Genomic DNA, 22,571 nt, shown 5'->3' with positions numbered 1-22,571 from the left:
ATTTCAGTATGTTTTAACCTGATTTTCAAATGTTACCATCTTATCCCCTTTTACCGGGATGACTCGATTACACCTCATAGACACATCCTTCCCATTCAAACCACCTCTGGATATATTAACTGGGTGTTCATAGCAAACTGTTAACCTATAACCGATCATTAATAAAGATCCTGCACATGTGTAAAGTAAAGAGATACTGCAGGAGAAGCACATTTAATTAATGCCCAATTTGGTATACTATCTCATTTTGATATTTTTATACACAGCATGTTTTAACTATTAATTGAGACCAACCAAGGGATTTATCTCCATATAGTTAGTAATGTAGAAAGAATTGAGACATGGGCTTGTAGCCGTGGGATTTATTTCCCCCAAGTTTCACAAATGGGCCTAAGTTTGAGATCACCACGTTTTCCACTACCCCCCGCAATTCATTGTCTCCACAAAACCCAGTGGTCCGGTCATCAGAAGGCCAAGGCCTGCTGTTGGGAGGATCACCAATGTTTACATCAGGTAAAACCCATCTCTTACCAACAGGGCAGAACTCTGGCCACATCCTTATTTAGAGGACACAGCAATGGGAAAATTGGATCCTCTTACTTTGTAGCCAACCAAGGTACCTTTATACAACCTGCATCCGGGATGTTTTTTTTGGCTGAAGCGAAGGAATAGGATTCCGAGATTTTTCCATCTCAGGGGCGGTGTTTGAAGAAGCTAATAGCTCAGAGATGGTTCTGTTCTTTCCAGGAGCCAACCAATTATCTAATGGGCCTCGCAGAGCAACCTGTTGCATAGATTCATCATCCTGTCTTTTGGAAATTTTGCTTAGAGGTCCATAGGAGAATTTACCAGCCTCATTTGAATGTTGTGGTGCAGGCAGTTTAACAGTGGGACATTTGCTCTGCCTTTTACATTTACCAAATGTTACCACTTTATTTTCCTTCTTAGCCTGCACTCCGGTAAAGCTCCTCATCAATGAGATCTCCTGCATCGTATGCATCATCATTATTTCTAGCGTAATATTTAACGACTCGTGAGGCATTTATTATATATCCTTTGATCTAGCGAATCTATTAAGCCACTAAACATTTCTACAGTGCCTGTTGTATCCTGTAGTTCACGTACGTCATCTGACTGTATGTGCGTTATTACCTACTTCCTATTGTCCACTATACTATTTGTCTGTGCAGACTCCTCATAGTTCTCCAAAATAATATTGACCATTTTTTGGTGTAATTGTCTTCAAATCCAGCTGCTCTTCAGCCATAGCAGTACATGATACAAATAAGGCACCGATTTCTTGCTGACTGAGTGTTAAGCAGTAATGTTCAAGATGTGTCATTTATAAAAAATAACTGGTAGTGTCTCTCTGCAGACCCTTTAAATACATTTTGAGTCTGATTTAGGAGCCGTGTTCTCCATGTTATGTTTGAGTGATAGTTGGGTCTCAATATTGTCATACTCGACTAGAGTGACAGACGGAAAGAGATTTTTAATGAGCTGAGCTATAAAATATAGGCAGAGCTGTTTGGGATCTGAATGCGAACAGCCAGGGTTTCAGGAGCTGCTGATGTCTTTGAATGGGGACTCAGGGAATGCATCCTTGAACACAGCTGGCAGCCCATAAAAAAAGATTGCTTGCTAGCATTGAAACCGAAGGCGTTCCGAATTCTGCCTGTGAGCTGTGAGATTGCGAATATAAGTTCTGGGTGAGTGAAGTTAAGTGAGGAGTATGTGGGGGTGGCTGACGTAATTAGATTAGCTTAGGGGGCTGAAGTTTTTGTTGTTTTTTTTCTTTTTTTTCTTCTCTGTTATCTTTTGTAGGCTCGAAGCTGTGACAAACGTGGTAAGAGCAAATTATTTTAAGAACGCATAATGTAACCTTGTTATCATTATTGTGTAATACATCGTGTACTGAAAGTAGATTGGGTTTTTGTTTTGTGCTTTATTTCATGCATCTATCGGTCATCTTTCAAGGGAAAGGAAAATCATAAGGGATTAATGTTCATGCTGGGGCGCTAAAGCATTTACCATTTTATCACCAGTGCTAAAAGTAGTAAACAAGAAAAGGTATATATATATATATCCATCTGCCAGGTAGGAAGGTGTGTATGTGTTTTGAATGTGCATTTCTCTGCATGCAGAAGAGAAAGCGGTGTCACCTAAGATACATAGGTTACTGGATGTAAATAAGTCAGTAACATGGGTTACATACAATAAGGGGCATTCAGAATAAACTCACTGTGTTCCCTGAAAGTGTGACAGGTCTAGAGAGTTCTCTATAGGTGACCAAGAGGTATCCCAATAGAGAGGAAATGTTTGTTTTATGATGGGGCAGTAATATAAAAAAATATGCTCACCACTATACCACAAAAATAAGGTAATTTTGAAAATACCAGAAAAGTAAGATACCACTAAAATCACTGCCAATACAGGCTAACACTATATTATCACCAAAATAGGGTAATACTGAACTATCTCTAATGGTAATGTCAGTTTATCACCAGTTTACCACCAAAATATCACAGTAAGAAAATACCGCCAAATCCCAAATTTGCCCAAAAAGACAAAATCTCCTAAAGGTGGCAAGATGCAGGAAGGGCTGGGCAGCATTATAGGAATATACAAGCAACAGAAACGAAGTAAGAAGGGGGCCAATTAATGGTGACATGCAATCATTAAAGAAAGGACTGAGGGCATGTCTCTGCAGACACCTGCATTACCCATGATCAAACTGGAGAGTGAATGTTCCGAGATGGGAATAGAGGATTTAGTATGGTCATTCACAAACTTCACCTTTATTCACCTTTATTCGTTACATATAGACCCACTACTTTCAATCATTGATTGTAATAAAGATGCATATCAGTTAAACAGTATCCTGTTTCAAATGATAATACAGTACTGGGTTCCTGAGCTAGAGACAGTTTCATGATGGGTTCCTCACTTATCACATTAGTAACTCAATATCTTATGTTTGCTGCACAGTGCTTATGGCAAAAACATCCTATAACATTGTATGGTATATATGCATTTAGAAAGTTCACACATACAGGGATGTATTGAAACAACTAGTTGTACCTTGTTGGTGACTTCATTTTCTTCTTCACTCCAAGATAAAATTTTGTAGAACTAACAGACAGAAACTTCTCTGGCTTACTATTCTGGAAGAGAATATTAGGAAGGTTACATAATATGTTTTTGAAAGAAATGATGCGCTCACTACATACACAGTTATCTATTATGTTGTATTCAGAGGAAATTCAAATCATAGACAAACAAATTACTTACCTCTCAGTATTAATTGTTCTGATGAATGCTCCTCCCATGGATTCCTCTTCTTCGATGTATTTTGTGCCGCAAGAACAGCAGCCGAGAGTTTTTGACCACCAGGGGGCACCATGCAACATTGGTGTTGAGAGTTATCAACACCTCTCAAGCTTGGGTCCGGATGTGACATTGAAATAAATAGCCGGTATTGCTTCCCGTGAACTCAGTTACCACATTCTTTCCCAAATAGCTCAGTCACTTTGTAATTTAGGCAAAGTCAAATTAACTTCAGGATGGCTTGAGCCTACGGAAAAGAAATAGAGTCTTAAGAAAAGCCAATTGCTCTCTAATTTGTTGGGCAGATTGGAAGGGTGGTGAGGAATACATAGGAGAAAAATCCATCAGGAAGAACATTACCAAGAGGTAAATAATTTGTTCATGTAATGGATAATGTCCTCCCAAAGATTCCTCATCTTAGATGGACTCCCATAGCAGAACTTGCTCCTTTGAGCAGGAAGGAAAATAGAGAGGGATAGAGAGTGTGTTTTGTCTTTGGGTTGCTGGAGGATTTGGACACATCTTTAGGTGGTCATCCATGTTATGGGAAGAGCAACGTTTTTAGTAGTTTGCGGAATGACAGATAGGCTTCGGTGTGTCGGATGTCGGGTGGAAGCGAGTTCCATAGAGTGGGGGCCAAGGCTGAGAATGAGGATCCTCCAATCCTGTCTGAGTTGGTGGTTGGGATTACTGAGAGGAGGGCAGAGCTTGATTTTAGGGTGCGGGTGGGAGGTAGGATTTTAGCTTGTCTTGCAGGTATAGAGGGCCGGTCTTCTGCACTCTTGAAGGTGGCCCTTCGTCCAACTGGGAGCCAGTGGAGTATTCTGAGAGCTGGAGATGTGTGCGTTTTGTACTCTTTGCAATTTGATGAGGTGTTATGCCCAGACTCCGAGATAAAGTGAGTTAACGTAGTCCAGTCTTGACATTAAAATAGACATTACAACGGCAATCTGTTAGGGAAGGAGAGGTAAGGGAAAATCATCTAAGAATTTTGAGGTGGTAATGACAAGACATAGATACGTTGTTGAGTTGACGAGAGAGGGTTAGGTCAGAGTCCAGAGTGCATCCAAGGTTTTTTACTGTGGTAGAGGAGGTGGGTGGTTGGCCCATGGTTGTGGCCAAGGTAAAGGGTGGAGGAGAAGCTCTGTGTTGCCGCACACCATGATTTAGGTTTTAGTGGGGTTCAGGAGGAGGTGGTTTGTAGTCATCCAATGGTCGATGTCAAGGAGGCAGGCTGCGAGATCGGGCTGAGGGTCGGAGTCTGAGTTGAGGAGTTTTAGGATGATTTGAGTATCATCAGCATAGTTGTAGCACAGGATATTGTGCGGGCGGATGATTCCAGGGAGGGTGGACATATAGAGGTTGAACAGGAGGGCTGATAGGCATGCTTCTTGTGGTACTCCAGTATTGACTGGTCGAGCGGCTGAGGCAAAGGTGGAGAGAAGGGTTATTTGGTTCCTTTTGTTGTGGAAGGTGGCTATCCATTTCAGAGCGGTTCCACAGCGGTCATGTAGGATTGAGTGGTTAATTGTGTCGCAGGCGGCAGAGAGGTCTGGGAGGATTAGTGCAGCGCATCCTGCAGAGTCCGCGGTGATCTTAAGTCCCAGATTGAGGCCAGAGTGGTATTGGTTCTCTGTCATGGTCGAAAGCATGATGGGCAAACCTACAGGTATCATGTCGGTCATCTGGCAAATGCACCATACAGTGCTGTACATGCATTCTGATTCTTCCTCTGCCTAACACCCATCACATGTGACTACATCATGGACCTTCTGACCTCATCTGTGTGAGTGCTGTATCGGATGTCAAGGCCCATAAATTGTGAACGTTACCCATGCTCCCCCACAATTTGCGGCATGGTTACCTCTTTAACAGGTACCGGGTTCCTCAAATTAGGAGTTACAAGGCCATTCCAACCTTGGAGGACCCGGTAATTCCTCATTCGAGGAACCCGGACCTGGTACATCCCCATTCCAATCAAGCCCCCCTAGGGCTCAATGGGAATGGAGAGGGAGATAACAACGGTCCCGTTAATAATGGTGCCCATTATTAACTCCCTGGTCTGCTAGCGGGACCCGCAAAGGGCACCTGGTTTTACCTGGCGCCCATTGCGGGTCCCACGAGCAGACACGTAATAGGGCGGTAAGGGGTTAACAGCGCTGGTACCATTACTGGCGCCATTAACCTCCTACCACCCACCTTGTAATGACCCCAATCGAATCACGTTAACATTTTCAGTGTGATGTGGGTGGTCAAAGAGAGCAAAGAAAGAACCAAGTCACTTTCATTTTGTCTTTTTCTGTTGATTTGGGCTGATCGATGAGGTCTCTACAGGGCAAGCCCACAACTTTTGTTTCTGAGAGGTTTTTTTACATTTAGTGCTGCGTTGGTGCTCTTTGCTGACAGTGTATTGTGTTGGTGTGTTTTTGGTGTCAGTGTGCCCCTTTTTGTCTCTTTGTGTTTATAGGTTACCCTTGTCGTCTTTCCTTTATTCCCTCCAATATGTTATCCTTGTCCTGGCCCTGTTACCTTTTACTTTTGAGTCACCCCACGAACTTCAAATTGACATAAATGCCCTTTTTTGACTCTTTTGTTCTTAAGTTAATTTGGCTCTTTTTCTTCTGGTCCTTAACTTGTTCCATCTATTGTCTTTACCATTCATTTGCGACCCAAAGTGAAAACATACAATTATGTAAACCGTCCCCTTGCTATAGATAGGAGTACAACAGTGTTAGGACAGTTTTTCTGAAGTCCTAAGATGTTAGTAAAACCATTCAACTGAGACAGTACACAACTCCACTCTTAGTATATGGCTGTACCACCTGACTTCATGGTAGCGTATATCGAGCAGCGATGCTTATCTTAGGAGGGGACAGAGGGCTGTAGAATCAGTGTAAAAATAAATTGTAATACAAATGGTCCAAAGAAAAACTGAAACACTATGGGCCTCATTACGACTTTGGAGGCAGCCATGCCGTTGGTAAGGGCATGGCTGCCTCCAAAACCCTGTCCGGGTTCCCTGAATGGGGAATTACCAGGCCATTCTGAGTTAAGAGGGTCTGGTAATTCCTCCTTCAGGGAACCCAGGCCCGGACTATCCCCATTACCATTTGAGCCCCCATAGGGCTCAATGGGAATCGGTGCGGGAGCTAACAACGGGCCGATTACGACCGGCCCGTTGTTAGCTCCCTGGGCCCCTCGCAGGACCCACTCTGGACGTCTGGTAAAACCAGACGTCCAGAGCGGGTCCCGCGAGGGAACCTCGTAATATTGCGGAATGCATTTAACAGCGCCGGCACCATTACCGGCACCGTTAAACACATTCTGCAATAGTTGTAATAAGGCCCTATGTATGGTAAAAATAAATGGTTTATTTAAATACTAGTAGGCCCAGATAAATCTTTGGGGAAATAAGTATTATCACATTATATATAACCACAATTATTGAAACACAACACTATCTTTAAAGTTCACAGACCAAAGCATATACCTTATTTAGAGAACTAACAGGAGTCTAGGTAATTCAAACCTTTTCATACACATTCACTATATGTCACATCTATTCTTGGGAAGTAAAAACCATAAATCACTTTCAGATTACTTTACAGTAATCCAAGGGTAGTAGACCCAGTCAGTTCTACCATCCCGCTCAGCAAGAAATCACATACTAAGTCAACTGGACAATATACTTTTCTGTTCTAGTGAAACACAGATTCTAGGGACAGTATAAAGCTGTAACTCTGATTCAGGATAACACAGTTATTCTAGGGCAGTTGGACCTTGGGGTGTAATATTCAATGACAGTTGCTTTTTAGTTCACAGACTAAGGAAAGCAATAACTCTAACTTATTTTTGGATAACAAAGTCAAACTCAAGGTAAGTAACCCCTTTGATCTAACATTCAATTACAATTGCTTTTCAGTTCACAGATTAAGGGAATCAGTCTCTCTAACTTATGTTAGTATAGCACATCTATACTCAAGGTAAGTAATACCTACACACTTTTTACAGGAGCTATCAGCAACTTAAAGGCAGGTGTAAACTTAAGACTCTTTTTGTGTCTGTCTAAAACAGACCAGGGAAAGCAAACCCCAATGTTACTGTTTATGAATGATTCAAGGTTATTCTGGGTAATTAAAACTTAATGCATACTTATTTTGGACAGGCTAACAGCAAGTCAGGGGAAAGAAGCACCAGTTGGGGGACACGCATAACTTTATCCTAACAGGAATAGTGAAGTGAAAACAACAGCATTACTTTTGGGAAAAGGCACAACCAAATCACAGGTGAGAAATATACCCTTACATCTACTTTCTGTTTGAATTTTGAAACAGTTTCTAATGAAAGAGAGATGCAACATATACTTTTCAGAATGGCAAACCATCTCTAAGGTAAGTAAAACAAATGTATATATACTTTCCAGAATGGCAGAACATTTCTAAGGTAAGTAATAACTTTTGTAACTGCTCACTCTCAGAGTTACAGTAACCAATCAACTTCTTTTGCAAGTAAGTAACTTTTAAACACTTCTTCTCTTTTTGAGGCAAAAGTCCCAATCCTTAGAAGTCGTTCCCTTATTCTTGGAGCACGAGTGTTCTCAGCGGCAGAAGGGGGGGTCACTTGGGTCTAGTGTCTAACAGGCAGTTCAGGATAGGCTCTTAAGTAGAAAAATGCAGAGTTCCTAATAAAGACTGTTCGAACAAGTAAGTACTTTACTTTAGAGTTAATTGAGGGTCCAGGGGCTTCACAGAAGACACCATAGGAGAATTCCAGCAGGGGCCTGGGTGCACTGGACGAGAGGGCCCCCAATCACAGAAAACACCCCAAACATACAGAGTAATCACAAGAGACTTAACATTAGTAAATACCAAAGCCAGCACAGTACCTCAGCACAGAAGATTTTGCGGCAGGAGGACTTCAGGATCTGCAGCCAAAAACCAAGTTATTGAATTCCTTCATTAAGATGACAAACGACAGGACACTGGAAAGACTTTTGCAGCAAGGACTATGAGGAAGGTTCTAAAGAAGGTTTTCCTCATGGCTGGATGCGGCTTTGTGGATTTGGCGCCTTTTTTATGAGCACAGAAGAAGACAGAATATCGCCAGTCGGATTCTCGTCATTTGCAAGGTCCAGCACTCTGGTGAGGAGAATTTTCAGACTAGAATCATGCCTCTGGAGATCCAGCAGGATGCCTACGAAGTTTCAGCAAGATTCTGAATTCAGAAGACCGTGCACCATACAATGGCTTGAGGTCCCAAGGTTTTAGGGTATTGCAGCCCCACAAGGCTAAAATGCAAGGCTCCTTGTGTCTAGAAGGTCTCACCAGGCCCTGGGTCAGGGTCGTCGTTTACGGGGGTCCCAGGTTGATTGGAAGGAAGAGCTACAGCAGGCTCAGGTTAAATTTTGGTAGCTGGAAATCGTTTCAGCCGCAAGTTTTAGTTCCAGTGGTCAACTACCTCTTCAGTTTCCAGGTTCAGACTTTTATGCAGGGACCCAGCCAATCAAACAGCCTTGCAACATTCAAACTGGGGAGTTGCCAATCCTTTCAGGACAGCCATCCTTCCAGTTGAACTGTTGAACTGAACTTGAATCTCATACTCAGGCCAGAAGACAAAGGGCTGTTTTGGACTCCTCCCTTGCTTCTCGCCTTCACAGACACTCTGGAGCCTGGTGGGGAGACCACAGGACTCCCGTTGAAGATAAAAATCACACAACAGAATTTCCTGCTCTGTATGTCAGGGGATGCAAGAAAGAAGGACAAGTATCACTAAAATGGAGAAAAAACAAGACTGGGACCATTTTGGTAAAATGTACACCTATGGATACCTTTACAGTGGCTGTGAAAACAACCCATGGTACAGGTGCACGAAATGAATAAAAAGGTTCACTGCTACCAGCCATTAAAGGTAAGTTTGTCTGTGTAACATGAACGTTAAATTTAAAATGAGAAAGGGGGTACTCAGTATAGCCCCAGCACTCCACATACGATGAGGGGTGTTGGTCTCACTTCATAAAATGTAAAAGGGATCCAAAGATCCTTTCTACCCTTGGGAACTTTAGTTCTAACAGGTTAGCCAGAGAATGTTAAAAGGGGAGCCCCTAGGGCAACCCAGCAGCAATAGGCATGTAGGGCCAAAAAGTTGTCAAAGAGGATAAAAGACACTGTGGAGAGTCTTAAAAAATGACACCCATAAAAAGAGTAAACGATTCTGTGAGTGTGAAAAAACTTACCGACTCACAGAGGTATAAGGAAAAATAATCCACCAGTAAAGCAAAATGTTTGGGGGTTGACACAGGTCAGGAGGATTTATCATTACTATGAAAATGTTACCTAATACTCGTCCCTCCCAGGCAAAGGAACAGGAGGATCTAATCCTCACTAGGATGGATCTCATGTTTCAGTCAGTTGAACTGTTTGCTGAGTCCACTTGCAATATTTTTGTAACCCTTGCTGTGATACATTTTAATATTAGTTATAATTTGCAAACTATATGACCTACAAGTATTGTTGGGTACATTTCTCTTGTCTAATGTATAAGGGATCTGATTTAACAGTGCCTCGGAAGTTGTGACAACTTCTGAACCTACAATAAGCTTGTTAAAGGGGTTTGTGTAAGGAAATCCCTTAGACCTATAGGGGTCTCCATCATTCCTCACCACCTCTCTCAAGGGAGTATGCTGGGTCTCAGGTATCATAGTTGGAGGGGCTGTAGCAGAGCATTGTACATCCTTCGACTTCCTCTTAGATCTGGGTTTACCTTGGTAAGGGGTTTCCCTTCTAACACTAGGATTTAAAATGGGCTCTTCTGCAGAAGATCCCCCATTGTCAAAGTGTTCAGCCTTTGGCTTATCTTTTATGGATTTCCACCAGCTTTGAGGTTTACCAATCCTAAAAGGGCTAGATAGGTTTCAAACTTGTCGATCCACTCCTTCCTCAAAAGCAGTGTGGGTCACAGACTTTACATTTGGCATTGAAATGGTGGAGCATGGTTTAGGCTCCCATGTCCCTAACATTCTAGTTTTAGATATTGCCCAACGAACACAAGGACGTATAGTAGGATCCTCTGTAGAGGTTCTCAAAGATTTAGAGTTGTCTTAGAAGGCCTAGTAAGGCCTATGTCTAGCTTTCTTTTAACTCTTTTGGATAGTTCAGTTTTTCAGACCTTGAAGTTTCCTTCTGGCCACTCTTAAATAAAGGAGAAAACTTAATTCCTATGTCGGGGTCAAGGACACTGCTTGCCCTCTAAGGTTTCTTAAAAACACCAAATCATTTTACTTCCAACTGGATTAACGCACCTTTAAGTGGGTTTTCAGGTATATCCATTTTTAGATACAGCAGTGGCTCGAGAGGCCAGTTTTGATATTCAAGGACCCCCTCCACTGTCTGTAAGGTTTCAGAGGGACTTTCCACCTCAAGCTCAGCTGAAGGTAGAGTCACAGTGACTCCAACAACGCTTTTACACAGTATTACAGATTGGAAAGGGACACTTAAGTTCCTATCCACAGGATGAACCACTTCCACTATAGGTTGGTTTCCAAAAGTCTTTCACCTCAGTGTGAAATGAAGGTGGGGTCACACCAGTGACCTGGTTAATGTCATGACACCATATTGGGTACTAGGGCAGATGTTCTTAAGTTTCTGGGAACTAGTTTAACCACGTCCACTATATGTGGATTTTCAAAAGGCTCAGTCACCTTAGCAGCAGCTAAAGGTGGGGTCACAGAAGTGACTTCTAGCTTTGTGGGCCTAGAGTTTGTTCCCTATTTGCAGTTATAGGTGCTACACACAAGTACCCTTTAGAGTGGCAGTTAATGCCTTCTATCTCTAAGGAGGAGTCTCCTAAGGTGACCTCTCTTACTTCAAGTTTAGGGGTCTCAGCATTTTTATAAGGAGGCTCAGCTGAGCCTAAGGTCACAGCTTTTCTGCTACACTCAGTGTTGACAGAAGTCTAAAGGGATGGGGAGATAGCACCTTTAGACTTACCTTTCTTCTCATGGTCCCTTAAGGGGTTTAGATATTGAGAAACTGTCTTCTTATATCCTTTTATTAAACCTTATTTTTCCCTATCCCAGTTACTTCTTTTAACTAGATTTAAATCCAAGATTACTTAGTAGTCTCTCTTGGGAAGCCTAAAAACAAGCCAGGGTATTCTGTCACTCTCACACAGACCAAAGCTTTTACAAGGGAGGTCCAAGGTTTTCAGCCATGCACCAAAGTCTCATTTAATTTCATACTGATTCACTAGTCCTGTGATCCTGGAAACTTCAGGTGCATAAAACTCTGAAAAAGAAGAAGTGACCAGAAACCTGTCTTTGGCAGATATGTTTTATGTTCTCTCACTTTCCCAAATCTGCAGGTTGTGTTTCCACAGGGATTGCCTTTTATAACATTCCAGAGACATTTCAGAAGTCATGGTATGAGGCAAGTTAGAGGCAGGAGAAGGAGAGGAGGGTGAACTAACATCCTCCTCATCAGAACCCTCATATTCCTCCTCAGAGGAGTTTGGACAAGTGTCTGAACCCTTATCCTCACTCTCAGCATTATTATTAGAAGTGGATATAGGTTCTCTAAAGCCAGTCTTATGGTCCCACAACCGGTGTATTAAATCAAGCTTACTTCCTTTACAATTAATGCTCTTCTCTTTACACTTTGTGAACAATATTTCCATTGCAACATAAGAGTAATCCCAGGCCTAAAGTGGAGTGTAGCAGAGTGTAGAAGAGTGTTTGGTGCTGTGAGGAAGTAAGTGCCTGTTTGTTTGCTAAAGCTGAGTATGTTTAAACTGTTTACTAACTTTGGAGGAGGTCCCAATCTGCTACATACACTCCGGCACCAATCGTAGAAGTGTGGAGTGTAGCAAAGTGTTTGGTGCAGTATGGAAGTCAGTGCCTGTTTGTTTGCTAAAGCGTAGTCTGTTTACAGTGCTTACTTACTTTGGAGGAGGTCCCAATATGCTACATACACTTTGGCACCAAGCGGAGCAGTGGGGAGTGTAGCAGAGTATTTGGTGTTCTGTGGCTTCGGTCAGAGCAGGAACACATCAGTGGCAGTGAAACCACTTTGTTAATTACATCAGCACCTGATGGCCATATCATCCTTCAGAAGTAAGTTTTAGAGAACATAGATGAGAGTTTCTCTTGCGGGTAGTGCATTTGTGTGATTACAGCTGCATTATCTCTTGCGGGATTGCCGTACAATAGCAACAGTTGGTCTTGTGATTAGTCCTCGAACAAAAACATGGCTGCAGGGCTGTAATTGGCTATTCGATCACCTGTTAAACTGTTTGCCTGATTTTCTTCAAACAATATAGCCCTTGTAAAAGCAAGTATTCTTGGAAGCTTCAGCGGCTGTCATAGTTTTGAGAATTATGACCTTCCGGCTGTGGTGAATGCTGGGCCACGCCCCTTTGAGCCACAGCTGTCTACCCTCAGTTTGAAATCATTCGAGTGCTGTGAAGTGGTGACTGTGGGGATATACTCTTTGAGCCACACTCTAAAATGTATTTCTTTTTATTGTTGCAATCTCTCTGCTATTATCACCCTGTTTGCCTTTTCAAAAAACATTATTCACGATTGGTTACGTGATCACTCAGCCTCCTCATGGTGCATGGTCTTCGCAGTGGTAAACGTCTTGAGGAGCCGGAATCCGTCGGGAATGAGGGACTGGACCCCCTTCAGACAGATTTAACATCCTCCTTACAACAGACAATGCTTCCAAGGAGCCCCCCCTTAAGCCCTTGTCCTCTCAACAAGACTTAGCATCGCCCTTAAAAACAGGAAGTGCGTGGGAGGCCGCTTTTACAAAGGCTTCTATAACAAAGTTTACTAACAGTAAAACCACAGAAGCACAACTGGGAATCACATGCTCACCAAGTCAAGTGGATCCCGAGAATTAACTGGATTGTGCTGATTCATACTATGTTTCGGACATTTCAGTATTGGCCCCAGTGGTGTCCCTTGAACTGTCCAAACGGGTTTGTTTGTCATTGGGGCCACATTCATTAGATCCTTTGGTGATTAGCCCTGGAATGCTTCAAGGGATTATGGAAGAAGTGTTTTTACATAAATCTATGGGTAAAAGTGGTGTTTAAGTTTCCTGCCTATTGCCAGGACCCAGGGCGTTCTCCTAATCAAGTGGAAGCCTGCCTATTTTTCAACCTACCAGTACCAGATTCCTCACAATGCTCTTCTCCATTGAAGAGTGCAGGTAAAGTGCAGAATCAAGATGATCAGTTCTTGCCTTCAAGAGCTGGTTTGCCCTTGAGTGAGGAAGAGCCTATAATTGATGCATTTTATTTTACAGTCCTTTCCAGGATCCTGGATACGATGGATAGAGGCAATGATCAGAGTCTGCATGAACTGCGTACAGTTCGCTCTGTTTTAAAAGACCTTTATGCGAAAAGGAATTTTATTGCAGGTTTTATTATGGCTTTCGGAATTTACAATATTAAAGGTGGTAAAGGTGAAGGAGAGCCATATCACATTACTATCCGTTTAGTGCCTCTCAAATGATTCCTTTGGAAAAAGTTGCATTTGGGGTGGTCTCTGATGTGCCAGCAATTCCGGCTGTGGTTTGTGTGTCACTGCAACTGGTCATGGAACCCATGCTGCAATCAGTGGCTGCGAATCAGCAGGCTGAAATTGCCACTTTGCCTACTCTGGGTTCTTTCACTGAGGTCGCCGGGACCACTGATGAGACTGAATTGGCAAGAGAACCTTCACTTGCCCAGTTTGTTGCTTCCAAAAAGAAAAAGAAGAAAGCTAAAAATGCAAAAGAAGCTCAGGCTATGTTAGACCAAAATAATAAAGGGTCCCTTAAATGTTTGCAATCTATGAAAGCACAGATTGAAGTCTTCCCTGAAGGCCAGTCTCCATAGGTTTTGCGTGATGAGGGTCGAGAGGTGGCTTCTTCATCGTGAAAACCAAAGGAACGGGCCACACGGAGGAGGGAAACAAACATGACCAAGCGCTCTAGTTTGTATTCTAAAAAGTCAAAATTGTCACAAAATGATAATAAGCAAAATGGCTTTATCACAGCTTTTTTTAAACTTAAAGGCAAAGTTGTGATGAAAAGTGAGGCTAATCTTTCAATGTTTTCTACTTCTTGTATAGATTCTGCAGAGTGTGACTCTAGTGTAACACCAGATTTTGTCAATGTACCGTTGGAGGGTGCCTTGAGCCAGGAGAGAAGGGGTGAGAGAGCAAGCCTACGTGTTTTAGCTGAAAATGTGCAGCCCACAGTTATGCTTAATACAAATGCCTCTAATTGTTTACCTGCCTCCTGCATGCCCCAAACTGCGCTGGATAGATCGCCACCCTTATAACTATGGAAGAACAGAAGGTTAAAGCTACAAGGGAGCAAGTGCCAATTGGTTCTTCAGAGCACACTCATTGGGAACCAAAAGCCCCAATAACTATGGCACCTTTTAAGCGCCCAGTAATAGGGGAGGTAGACGAGGTGACCGCACTTCCAGGTCTTGTGTGGCCCACTATGAATTTCGGGATAGCTTAGTCTATCTATCAATAAAATGTACCTTTATGGTCAACTGGGTTTATCCACTGAACCGCCAATATATTGTGGCTTTGTTTAAAGAAATTCCATCTTTATATTCATTGACATCTAGGGATATTGCATAAATATGTTTTGTTGACTTTAGAAAGGTGACATTGTATAAGTGGGGTTTCATCCCCATTTGGTTAAGAATTTGGGTATGGCCGAAGCCGAGGAGCTATTCAGTATGGGATACCTGTTAACTGATGTAGTTGATGAACTTCTCTGTGGCAGCGAAAAAGACATTTCTAGTCAGGGGTTAGATTTAATTTGCCGGGAACCCGTCCTTGTTAATTTCAAAGTACACTTCATCTGTTCTACTGGCACAGGATTCCCTATCAATAAAAAGCATACAGTCTCATATGATTGGGCTCACATGATTAATTCCATTGAAGAGCATAAAAGGGTGCATAATGGTTCAAATTGAAATTTGGCCACGCGATTGCTCTCACAGAATACGCAAAGTTTTTCCCATCTATCTTCTAATGGACGGCTTTGGGAAGAGGTAGACTTTATTTGTTTACAAGACGAACTGTCATTGGCCGTGGAGATATTCTGGGCATTAAGATTACTTGGTGCAAGGTTGTTGATCTTCTTTGGAAGTCGCTGGTTGTGTTAAATGTTTATTCTAATCCTGCTTCTACATGTCTGGTTGACTTCTTATCTGTAATGACTAAGTGCATCGAATTACATTGTGCTTCCAAAGAAACTAATTTGGTCATTATGGGTGACATTAACGCGGAATGCTTAGATGCTACCTGATATAATCAAGTTCATGATCGCCAATATATGCAGAATGCCAGAGTGAGGGGGCGATTGGTATGGTCAAATGTAATTTAACACCATTAAATGGTAGAACCTATGGAGATATTCCACCTAAATATGCCTGTTTAGCAGAGTCATCGATCAACACTAGATTACGTATTTATCTGGGACTCTATGAAGACTAGTTTCCATGCTTTGAATGTTAAACATTGCCAGGAGAGTGATCATTTGCCGCTTAGATTCTCATGGGTAGCATTTAATAATGGGGGGACCACGTTAAATACCCCTCTCCACATTGAGATTGGACAACGCGATAACGCAGTATTATGGTGACCTAAAATATCTGATTGCTTTAATATTAAAGTAGAACAGCACTTATTGGAGGGAATCTTCACTGACAAGTCCCCGGATAAGGTTGGCCTCAACCTACAGACTATATTGCAGGGTTTAATACCCCATCTATGCTGTCCCAAAGGACTTCATGCCCTGATCCTTCCCATTAATACAACCTTGCTGTTAGATTAAGAAAATCTTAGACAGAAAATTAGGTAAGCATACAAGATAGGCCCTGCTACTCCAGCACTAATAAATAAACTCAGACAGACTTATCAAAAATGGCCAAGAGGCCGTAGGTACCTACTTTTACTGAAATACGCAGAGAGTATGCAGTGATATCAAGCAGCTTGGCTAGTTTTGGTGGTTGATTTGCAGTCAAGTGGTCCAGATATCCCTGCTAGCAGGGCCAATTCCAGGGTCAGCTGAGGAAGTTCATTTTAGCACCTTATATGGCAGTTTCAAAGGAACAAGTGCCTCTACTGTGGCTTCCGATTTAGTATCGGTTTGCATTTCCTCATGGGAGGATTTTAAAATTGATGCAGAGGACATAGTGTGGACAATTAAGAAAGCAAAAAAGTCTAATGCTCCAGGCCCAGACAGCCTAACAAATCTTACTCTTAAAACTGCTCCTTGGTTATGGACAGAGGTTCTATTTCTCTTGTATTGTAAAGTACTGAGGTGTCAGGTATTCCTGTCTACTTGGAAGGAGGCAATGATTGTAGTGATCTTCAAAAATGCGATAGAGTGGATCCTGCAAATTACTGCCCTATCTCTCTACTTGATACCTAATGCAAAATGTTTTTGAGATTTTTACTGCATGATCTTGATCGCTGGGTTGAGGATTCTTGGAAATTTGAAGTCAACCAATCTGGTTTTAGAAAAGGAGCTAATTCATCCCTTAAATGTTTCCTTAGGTGTTAATGAAACAAAGGCTTCTATCAAAGTGCCCCCTGTATGTGGCATTTTTAGACACATTTTAGACAGCGCAGACCAAGCACACTTATGGAAGATGTTAAGGGAATGGGGCTGCCCAGAATATCTGGTCAGTATTTTGGAACATCTAAATACAGACTTTTTTTTAAAGGTTAAGTTAGATCAAAAGGGAACATATACTGAATGGATTCATGCAGCAGGTCTTCATCGGGGCTGTGTGTTAGTTTAACTTGTATATTCTACGGATCAGAGCGACCATTGCCACCACTGTTCCAAACCCACCTAAATCGGGTTACATTAAATTGCAGTATCTTCTTTACGCTGCTGATGCAGTTCTAATGGATTACACCGCAGTGGGACTACAAAATTCTTTGATGGCTACTGATCATTATTTTAAGGATCTGGGTCTGCACATTGATGTTCCTAAATCTAAGGTTCTCATTATGAATCGGCAAAAGCTGTTGTCGTATAGAAGAAACTTTGGTTGGTTTATTGATGTTCAAAAAATTGAGGAAGTATCTGAATTTAAATATCTTGACTTGATTTTCAATTCCAAGAGATCGTTGGTACTGGCAAACCAGGCTCTCAAGCTAAAAGCTGTCTCGGCCGCTACCCACCTTCGGCCTAATGATAATAAATATGACTGATTCTCTCTTGCCCAAGTAATAAAGATGTATAATAAATCCTGGTTCTGAGATTGATTTATGGAGCCGAAGTGCAAGAAGATGGTCTTTTGTGGGCCAAAGTTGAAGAAGTTATTTAGAGGCGTGTCCTCAGCCTTCCACCGTGTGTTCCTTTGGCTGCACAACTTGGACCTCGTTTAGCTGGAGCACATGATCTCTTGGAGTAGATTACAGCGATTACACAGTATTTTATTTCTCCCTGCTGTTACTGTGTTTCAACATCTAAATGTATCTGTTTCTCATGATGATTGCACTCTTTTGACTCAATGGATTAAGGGGTCTATGGGCCTCATTACACGGATGGCGGAGAACCATGGCGCTATTAGCGCCATGGTTCATGCCAGTAAAATTCCGGCACCGCCTTGGCGGAAAGGGGAATTACCGCCCCATTCCAAGGTTGGCGGGGCGGTAATTCCCCCTTCCACCATTGCCCTTCCCCATTCCCATTTTTGCTCCATAGGGCTCAATGGGAATGGGGAAGGCGCTAATTACGGTACCGCAAATTGCGGTACCGTAATTAGCTCCCTGGGTCCCTTTGCGGGTTGGTTTTTAACGCCTGCAAAAAGCAGGCGTTAAATCCCCCAACCCGCAAAGGGACCTCATAGTAAGGCGGTAAGGATTTACCGGTACCGGTATTTTACCGGTACCGGTAAATCCTTACCGCCGTCCGTGTAATGAGGCCCTATGACTATACTTAAAACCAACAATCTATCTGTATCTGACCTGGAATACACTCCTGCCAAGGTCAAATTGAACATTTATTATAATAATTGGACTTTGAATTCAACTGGTTAGAAACATATAACATTTTTGCACATTTTGCATCGAATATTAAACCATTTAACAAAATACAGAAAGGTCTTATTGGACATCCTGCAAATACATCAAGGTCTTTCTGGGCACAATTGAAATTAAATCTTCTTTTGTTAAAGGATGTTTTTGGGATGCGTAGCAAACTGACTAATGTTGATCGACCTTGCCAGCACTGCATGAATGTGAACGAAACCCAGAAACAAGTAATTATAGAATGCAATGCACTTTCGGATCTTTGTAAAGGAAGACCTGGATGTGCATATGCTGTCTGCGGACTACCGGGTTTCCATGGACATCGCAGCCACTCAAAGTGGCAGGGGGTAATTTAAACTCAATTTCACTTATTTATTCTTTAGTGGTAGCTCTGAAAAGAACACTTTTTTCATGTTTTATTGTTTTTGTTAACAAACACCTTTGTTCTCCTTTTTTAATGTAATGTACAGTAGTACTATACAACAATTTTCTTACAGGATAGAAAAATCACATTTCTGACATCTGGAAAATGAACTCCATCTTCACAAGAAAAATTCACACCATCAGACAGTATATTGTCATTCTCAAAACATGACATTCCTGCAGCATATGAAAAAGCAGATACAGCTTTATTGACAAGCTGCCTCGAATCTTCCATTTGTTGACTCAAAACCTTTGGACATCTCCATGTTTGCCTCTCATTCTTTTCAGATCAAATTATCTTTGAGCAGGGAGCGGTTCATTAGGTTTTTCAAGAAATATGTCAGGGCAACCTGCAAAAACATTGGAGTCACATGCCCCAAACTGTCCCCTCCACAATGCACAATTACAATTTCTGGACATTTAAAGTGAGCGATACTCTGACAGAATGAGTAAAAGCTGGTCCAGTTTAAACCACAAACTGCATGCCACAAAACTTCCACTTTTGTCAATCCAATAGCTCCAAAGATGCCATGATTTTCAGCATACACCTTCAATGACTGAATTGAAAAATCTCTCAAAATCCACACACTCTGCTTCCTCAAGGCCACAGTCATAGCCATCTTCACTACACACATAAATGAGCACACCCACTACCCTCTCTTCCTGTAGACCACAACCAGAAAACCTAATTGGCTAATCCCCACAGTCCCCTTTCCATGGCAGGCATCCTTGAAAGACCCATATGTGGCACATGCCTTACGCAGACTACCACATTGTGTACTGACCCCTTAACACAAGGGGCAGCCCTTCTGCCAATTCCACTTTCATGTTATCAACACTCCCTCATCAACTGCTTTCAAAGAGTCACATATCCATCCACCAATCACTTCCAAAAACTCTACACCTAACCATTTCCTCTCAGCTCAACACTTCAGATGTACACTTGAACTCTGTGAGTAAATTTCTCCACATCTGCATCACAAGCTACTGTGAAACTCTCCAACATTTCTATTTCCATAGTACAGGTATGCCTATAGGTATGTGTCTGCTGTCAGAGAAGATTTATAAAAAGAGCACACAATTACAGTATGTATGGCATAAAAATAGAGGACAATGAAGAATCACAATGGATCCAATTAGCTTTATATACAACAACAGAAAATAAATACAGAATAACTGACCCCTCAATACTTTGCACATTCTGCAACACAAAGCTTGCCAATAACCAATAACCAATAACCAATAACCAATAAACAATAACAATAAGCAATCGCCATCACATGCTATAACTAATATTCCCACTTCCAAAGGCTCTCCAACAACTTAACTTGTATGAGAGCATTATAATCCAAGCAGTACACCCATTTCAAGCTATATACAGCCAAATTTCCTCCATCTGATTTACTAAAGTGCATCTGTGGTAAAGTAGTATATTTGTCATTAAATCTTAAAGAAAATGTAGAAACTCTAGGAGTGCAACGACCAAAAGATCAATCTTTGATTGTACTAGTTAATAGTGTACCAACAAAAGACACAAAAATGTGGAAACAACTTGTTGATTGAACAAAATATGACAAGCCCTACAATAGCTAAAAGGAAACAATGAATACTACACAGATATAAACATAGAGGAAAACCTAAAAGAAAACACCCAAATAATTCAGGATTCACTAGTAACAGGCCAATTTGAATGTGTAGATCGTGTTACTGCAGCCAACATTTTAGACTACTATACAATTCACCCACTACACTCCAAAGACAACATAGAAGATGCATTAGAAACATATCAAATGATCATGCCAAAGCATCACCACTGTGCATATGGGAATAAATGTAAAGCATGTTCTTTTCCTCTACTCTTTCCTACAGGAAAAATAGGAAGATATGACGAAAGGTCCACACAAATTAGTGCATCACAATATCGCTGTTTATGAATGTATTCTGAAGACCCCAAACTTCCGATAAAATACAGAATACATTTGCCAACTCCTGTTTAAAAGTGAACTAGCAACTCTATGTAATGGCCTGGCACACACATAAAAAAAGGCTCTAATTATTTAAACATGTCTGCTACCCAACTGCTTCAAAAAATAAAAGACACGATTGAAGTTTTGTAGTCAAGTATCACACATCTGTTGGAAAACATGTGTGGTACAAAAAGATACTGGTTCCAATGTCACACTGATGTGCATTGTATGCTAAGGAACCTAGGCCTGCCCACATGGTTTGTTACTTGTTAGTTTAAGCTGTACAGAGTACACCTGGGATGACTTCAACAACTTCTTACGCACTGCAAACCAAAATAAAGATGGAATAGATATAAAAACACCAGAAGAACTCTGCTCTGTTGACCCTGTCAATATATCAAGGTACTTTCACCATTGCTTCATTGCCATGCTGCACTTCATCTGAAATAAAACTACCCCTGCGCTCGGAGAAGTGTAACACTTCTTTTGGAGAAAAGAATGTCAATCCAAAGGAGCACCACACATTCACATACTTTTGTGGATACAAAAGTTGGCCATGACAGTGATGCAACTGATTTACAGGTTATTGAAAAATATAAAACCTTTGACATCCCTTCAGAAACCACAGACAGTGACCTACGTGCACAAATCTTACACTTCCAAAAGCATAAGTGTGGCAAATACTGCCATGTAGATATAAAAACAAAGGTAAATAGTATGCCAAATGTGGCTTGGGTTAAAGGTAAATAGTATACCAAATGTGGCTTTGGCTTTCCTAGACCCTTTTGTAAAAAAGGACTAGTAAATAGCGTGATGTCTTTTGGTATGAAAAGCATAAAAGGCAAATCCCCTAAAAACACATACAACATTAAAGGGACAAAGCCCTTACTGGTGCCCAGTATCCCTTACCGCCCAGTTCGGAATGAGGCCCTATAACTCATTTGACACTGCATTCAAAGCAAATGAAAGCAGTATAACAAATGCAAATGTCAAACAATACAAAGAAATGTTGGACAATGAGTGCCAACAAGAGGTAGAAATCGAAGATGAACTAGATAATGACACTCCTGAGGACAGTCAACCTTCCCTTACAGGAAGTCAAGAACTACTAGGAGAACCACTCATTCTGAATGAAGCAGAAATTGCCAGGACTGAGGTATAAAATACCATCTGTCAATATAAACAATCTGAAGAAGTCTTGTCAGTGCTCAAATCACAGCTAGATGATGAACAACTCACCATATATCTAGAAGTCACTGAAGAAACTGAACATGGTTTCAAACATGAAACTAAAATGTGTAGCTGTAAAAATTATAAACCTCTGCTCCTGCATGTAAGTGATGAAGCTGGTACTGGTAAGACACTCTTAAATAAAATCTTCAGCACATTTCTAGAAACCTTAACAAATAACCTTTCGGCTGTTGAAACAGCCCCCACAGGTCTAGCTCCCTATAATATAGGATGTGTAGCTTTTCACTGACTACTCCTCCAGTAGAACACCAACATACATTAGAATACTACAAATTACCTGAAGAGGCTGCTGCTGAAGTACACAAACCCAAAGCTACTTAATATGCAAAAACAATGGGGGTTCTGGGAGTTTCTCTACAAACGGCCTATATCCGGGGTTAGAGTCTCAACCAGAGGCTTTAGCTCACCATCCTTTCACAGAAGAGAAATGTCCACTACAGGGCGGTAGTAGAGAAACTCCCAGAACCCCTCTTGTTTTTGCATATTATGTAGCTTTGGGTTTTCACCCTAAGTTACTAGGGTAATCCAGACGTGGAACCCTTGTTCAC

At 41.6% G+C, this 22,571-nt stretch overlaps 1 protein-coding gene across 3 annotated transcripts in view; it reads right to left on the bottom strand.

Moving 5' to 3' along the window:
• The window catches only part of ARAP2 (ArfGAP with RhoGAP domain, ankyrin repeat and PH domain 2), a 1,740,202-nt gene that overhangs the window by 173,859 nt on the left and 1,543,772 nt on the right, over positions 1-22,571 (bottom strand). For all 3 annotated transcript variants that reach the window (XM_069631830.1, XM_069631832.1, XM_069631831.1), the window contains one exon: positions 3,082-3,164. In XM_069631830.1, coding sequence (XP_069487931.1) covers positions 3,082-3,164 — 83 coding nt within the window. The remainder of the gene's footprint in view (positions 1-3,081; positions 3,165-22,571) is intronic.

Source organism: Ambystoma mexicanum, chromosome 6q (genome assembly GCF_040938575.1).
Source record: "Ambystoma mexicanum isolate Mex_15411 chromosome 6q, UKY_AmexF1_1, whole genome shotgun sequence".
Taxonomy (NCBI): Eukaryota; Metazoa; Chordata; class Amphibia; order Caudata; family Ambystomatidae; genus Ambystoma; species Ambystoma mexicanum.
This window is presented reverse-complemented; position numbering and strand designations above follow the sequence as displayed.